Genomic DNA, 5,638 nt, shown 5'->3' with positions numbered 1-5,638 from the left:
ATGTTTTAAAACAATAACTGAGAAAATGACATGAAGGCTGTGTTGACCAGTTTGATGGAAGTATTTCGGATTGCATGTGAAAACCCCACACTGTACCCTAGAAGGGCATTAATATACATAGTTACCATTCAATAAAAAAAAAAAGAAAAAAAAAAAGAAGAAAAAGAAAAAGAAAAAAAAGAAGAAGTGGTGGCACCTCTTTAGTAAACTGAAAAATTCCTGGTCACCATCCCATGCCCTGTTGTCATCAGTCTCCTTTGTCCTGCTTCCTTCTTCCTTTTCTTTTCGTCTTCCATGCAGGGACATACCCTTACCCTACCTCTTTAAGGTCTCCACCCAGTTCTTTCTCTGATAAACACCACTACCTCCTTCTTCAGAAGTTGTCTGGAGACGGTCAGTTACTAGAATCAAGTTAGCTCGGAAGACTATTTAAAGATTTAGAACAGAATTTTGTTTCTAAATATGTTGGAATTTGTTTGAATTTCTGAGGCAATACTGGTGTTAAAGAAAAGCCTTGAGAAATCAGCCTGCCTCTCCTTCCTCTGATCTGTGAGAAAAGAAGAAATAGCTATTTTTTAAAAATGTAAGTTTGGGATTTGATCAGAACTGTAATATCATGAACAAGGAAAAGTCAAGACTATCTCTGGGAAGGAGATGAAGTAATTGCTCCTACCCAGAAAAATGAGGATCAAAAAATATTATGTCAGAACTAAAAGAAAGGGGCTGCATCCTGAGTAGATGAAAGGGAATCTTAATTTAGAAAGTATTTTCAATATTCACCAAGTCCTTGTTTTCTAGGGCTGCATAACAAATTATCAACCACTGTTACTTGATTAAAATAATACAAAATTTCAATCTCAGTTCCTATAAATTGGGTGTCTACCCATGGCATAGTGTAGTTGGTGTGATGGAATTTTATGTGTCAACTTGTCTGGGCAATGGGATGCTCAGATAACTAGCAAAATATTATTTCTGGGTGTGTCTATGAGGGTGTTTCTGGAAATAGATTAGCATTTGAACAAGCCCACTGAATAAAGAAGATCAGCTCTCATCCCCCTACATAGGATGTGGAGTGGGTATCATCCCATCTATTGAAGGCCTGACAGAACAAAAGTGTAGAGGATAGGTGAATTCTGTCTTTGCTTGAGCCAGGACATTCATCTTCTCCTGCCTCTAACATAGTAACTCCTGGTTTAGGGCTAATGGATTCTGGGACTTACACCTGCCCTCCCTTACTGGCCACCTCTGAACTTCAGATTTAGACTGATTTATACCATCTGTTTTCCCAGTTTTTCACCTTTCAGATAGAACATGATGGCACTTCTCAGCCTTCATAATCAAATGAGCCAATTCACATAATAAATTGCCTCATACATCTATATATCCCACTTGCTCTGTTTCTGTGGAGAACACTGACTAGTACAGTAGGGTTCTTTGCTCAATGTTTCACAAAGCTGGAATCAGGATGTGGGTTGGGCTGTATCCTAATTTACCATCTTTCTCCACTGGAGAAAGATATGCTTCCAAGTTCTCTTATATTGTCAGCAGAAATCATTTCTCTGCAGTTGTAGGACAGAGGTTCTTGTTTTGCTAGTTGTAAACCAAAAATCCACTCTCAGCACCCATGTGGCTTCTGTCACAAGTCCTCCCACATTTGGAATCTCTGACTTTAAGAAGGGTCCAATCCCATTTAAAGACTCAGTTGATTTTTAGATCAGGGCCACCCAGGAAAATCTCCTCTTTTATTAACATCACCTGATTTGGGATCTAAGCATGTGAGTGATATCCCCTCAAATCACAGTTTCCTATGGCACTCAAAGAAAGGGGATGTCAAAAAGGAGAGATAGAATCCTGTTTATAACAATATTTACAACATACTTTGCTAGGTCTTAGAGTTTATGTCAGAGAATAGGAAAAAAACATTGTTGGAATTGTTTTTGAATACATAGGAAACATATAAAGGTGATTTGAGGAACAAAAGAAGTTAGGAAAAAAATTCAGTAGTAGAGTAGGGAAATTAAGCAGACACTGCCCAGAGGATATGCAATCTAAGGGAGTCTTTCTTATGAGCTCAGTGAAGAAGCACTGAAAATTATATTCAAATAAAAGATTTAGAGGTCAAAGACAGCAGATGCATCCTCTACTGACTGAGGAATAATTACTCCTTTATTCATCCAAGTGGAAGGTGCCAAGTAGGGTGTTTTTGACTCTGGAACAAGGAACAACATATTTGGGATAACTTCACCACCTCTCTGCCAATTACAGCAGGGAAGGAAGGCTGAGCATGAAATCTCCACTCTTTCCCCAGTACCTAGCACAACATACACCAACCTGCAACAATTGTATAAATATTCAACAAATGATTGCTCAATGAATGCAGTTAACACATGAAATAGCACTTTGAGAAATTATTTCTGCTCAAATATCTCCACCAAATCGAGGCTTGCGCTGGGGAGTGCTGTGCTCACTTAACCCTCCCTTTCAGATTTTTTCTCATTTTTCTTATACCATAAATGCAAGGATTTAATCATATATCTCAAAGATTAATATCTTCTCCCTGCAAAACGATATCTGCTTGATCAGGTTTTTTCCCTTTCTCCAATTTCTCTCATCCCAGCATTCTGGAATCCGCACTAGGCATTGCGATTCCTGGCTGCACGGATTTACTCTGCAAAGCAATTCCAAGTTCTGTAAACAATCTCATTGCGGGGCAAAAGTCTAAACGCCAGGGATGGGTTGTGGGTCCCAGGGCTTTCCTGCACTAAGTAACCCACCTGGGTTTCCACCCTCTCGCATCCACCGCTCCAGGATCCTCCAAGTACCGCTCTCGCCTCTTCCCCCCGCTTCTCTCTGCTGATCTCCAAGGCCAGTGGTTTGCGCTGTACGGCTAGGGTCTCTGCCAAGATGGCCGCGCCCAGGGCCATTACCCAAGGGTGCCGCCATCGCTGCGGCTGGATCAGCGGAGGCCGCTCTCCGGGTAGCCGCCATATCGGTCTCCAGCGGCGGCCAGATTCTGACAAAGCCGGAGACCATAGACCGGAGGAGAAGTGCGGGAACGGCCGAAGAGGCCAGACATCCACTGGAAATGGCTTTGTCCGAGCCCGAGGCCAGCGCCGCGGTGAGGACTCTGATGGAGCGGGATGGTTTGGCTGTCAAAGATGGTCTAAAGAGGGGGCAGTGATTGGAGGGTTATTGCAATCTGTGACGATGGGTGTTTGGAAATTGGCGGAGTCGATGCTAGAGGGTCTTTTGGGAGGTCAGTGTTCTGTGGGATTTGTGGGGTGGTGATGGGAGAAAGTGTTTGGGGTCAGGGTTTTAGTTTTAGGAACCCCGTGTCTTGAGGGATCTGCATCGACAGTGATGGGGGGGGGGCTTCTGTCAGTCACTGAAAGTCGGGGTTTGAAAGGTTATGAGGATCAGAAGTGGTCCCTTTGTGATGTGTGAGAGATTGGGAAGATTTGTGGGGGTCCGTGATTCGATGGATGCCTGTGATGGTTATAGACGGGATTGTTGAAGAGTCTCAGTGATGGTGATGTTTGTGGAAATTTGATTGGCAACATCTTTGAGAGTCAGGGATTAGCTGCTGCCAATGGTAATGGAAAAATCTGGGGATCAGTACCGGATGTGGATGGTGGAGTGTGGAGAGTAAATGTTGAGGTGTTTCTGTGGGTGATAGATGATGTCATTTGGAGAGAAAGGTAATTGGGGGTTTATGCAGGTCAATGATTAGCGGGTGTCCAGAAGTCATAACTGCTTACAGTGATGAGGTGATTAGCAGCAATAATGATTATATATCCTCTATGATTTTGTGACTAGGAACCTGACAGGGTCAGGAATTTGGGGGAATTGCAGGACTTAGTGATTGAGGGTTCCATAGGAGTCAGTGATTGGAGGTCTGTGGAAGCTAATAATTGTTCTGTGGAGAATGATAATTGGGAACTTGTACATTCCAGAATTGGGGGAGGTTTTTGAAGGTTAGTGATTGAGGAGTATTTGGGTGTTAGTGATTGGAAACTAGTGGAAACAGGCAGACTTTAAGATGAGCAACTGTTTATGCCAGGGAGTGTTTTAAACATTGGTGTTACAATAAAAAAACAGAGCCAGCATCCCTCCCTCAATGTCTTTACATTCTAGAAATAGGAACGAGACAATAAAAATATAAACTGATAAAATAATTCTAGGCACTCCTAAGGGCTACAAAGTAAAAGAGGATAATTTGGTAGAGATAAATTGAAGGTAGAGAGGGTAAGCAGGTTAGTCATGGAAAGCCTTTCTCAGGAAATGACAGGTTGAGGTGTCATGATAAGGAGGCAACCATGCAGAGATCTGAAGAAAGAGTGTTTCAAGAAAAAGGATCATTGGCTAGGCGCCCATAGCTCAGTAGTTAGGGTGCCGGCCACAGACACTGGGGCTGGCAGGTTCGAACCTGGCATAGGCCTGCTAAACGACATGACAATTGCCACCAAAAAAATGGCCTAGTGTTTGACTTTGCAAAGATGTAGCTCAATGGTTATTATTTTGATTGATTAGAGCTCCTTCAGTGGAGGGATGGGAGTTAAATCCTACTGGAGTGAGTTGAAAAAAGGGAGATGATGAAGTGGAAACAGCAAGTATAGACAACACTTATAAGGAATTTTGCTGGTAAAGGAAGCAGAGAATTGGACATTGGATAGGATGTGAAATCAGGAGAGGGTTTTATCCAGCTCAGTGATGTTAAGGCAACTTTGTATACTACAAGGAAGAATCCAATAGAAAGGGAGAAATAGATGTTACAAAAGAGAAAGAGGTAATTGCAGGAGTGAAGTTGTTGGAAAGGCAGTTGGGGATGGGATCAAGAGCACAAATGGAGAAACTGGCCTTAGCTGAGAGAAAAGAAAACTTTTGTGTGTGTGTGTGTGTGTGACAGTCTCAAGCTGTTGCCCTGGGTAGAGTGCATCATAGCAACCTCCACTTTTTGGGCTCAAGCAATGCTCTTGCCTCAGTTTTTCTATTTTTTTCTATTTATTTATTATTTTATTATTATTATTATTATTAAACAGAGTGTCTCTTGCCTCAGCATCCCGAGTAGCTGGGACTACAGGCACCTGGCACAACACCGGGCTATTGCTTGGTTGCACTTATCATTGTTGTTCAGCAGGCCCTGGCCAGCTTCGAACCTGCCAGCCTCTGTGTATGTGGCTGGCGCCCTACTCACTGAGCTATGGGCACTGAGCCAAGTTTTTCTATTTTTAGTAGAGACAAGGTCTCCCTTTTGTCCAGGCTGGTCTCAAACTCCAGATCTCAAGCAATTCACCCACCTCAGGCTCCTACAGTGCTAGGATTACAGATGCAAGCCACTGTGCCTGGTATGTTTAATATATATACATATCTTCTTTTGTAGAGACAGAGTCTTACCCTATTGCCCTCGGTAGAGTGCTGTGGTGTCATAACGTTCACAGCAACCTCCAACTCCTGGGCGTAGGTGATTCTCTTGCCTCAGCCTCCCACGTATCTGTGTTTAATATTTTAAAATGGATGCAAACTGGCTCATTGCCTGTAGCTCAGTGGATAGGGCATCAGCCACATACACTGGGGCTGGTGGATTCAAACCCGGCTGAGGTCTGCTAAACAATGACAACTACAACTGAAAAAAAAAAAA

At 42.9% G+C, this 5,638-nt stretch overlaps 1 protein-coding gene across 1 annotated transcript in view; it reads left to right on the top strand.

Moving 5' to 3' along the window:
• The window catches only part of ZFP37 (ZFP37 zinc finger protein), a 24,979-nt gene that overhangs the window by 7,103 nt on the left and 12,238 nt on the right, over positions 1-5,638 (top strand). Inside the window, exon 2 of the mRNA XM_023510563.1 lies at positions 2,892-3,118. Coding sequence (XP_023366331.1) covers positions 2,892-3,118 — 227 coding nt within the window. The remainder of the gene's footprint in view (positions 1-2,891; positions 3,119-5,638) is intronic.

This window comes from Otolemur garnettii, unplaced genomic scaffold, assembly GCF_000181295.1.
Source record: "Otolemur garnettii isolate 467f Iridium unplaced genomic scaffold, OtoGar3 scaffold00014, whole genome shotgun sequence".
NCBI lineage: Eukaryota > Metazoa > Chordata > Mammalia > Primates > Galagidae > Otolemur > Otolemur garnettii.
Note: the sequence above shows the minus strand (reverse complement) of the source record. Positions and strands in the feature narration are given on the sequence as shown.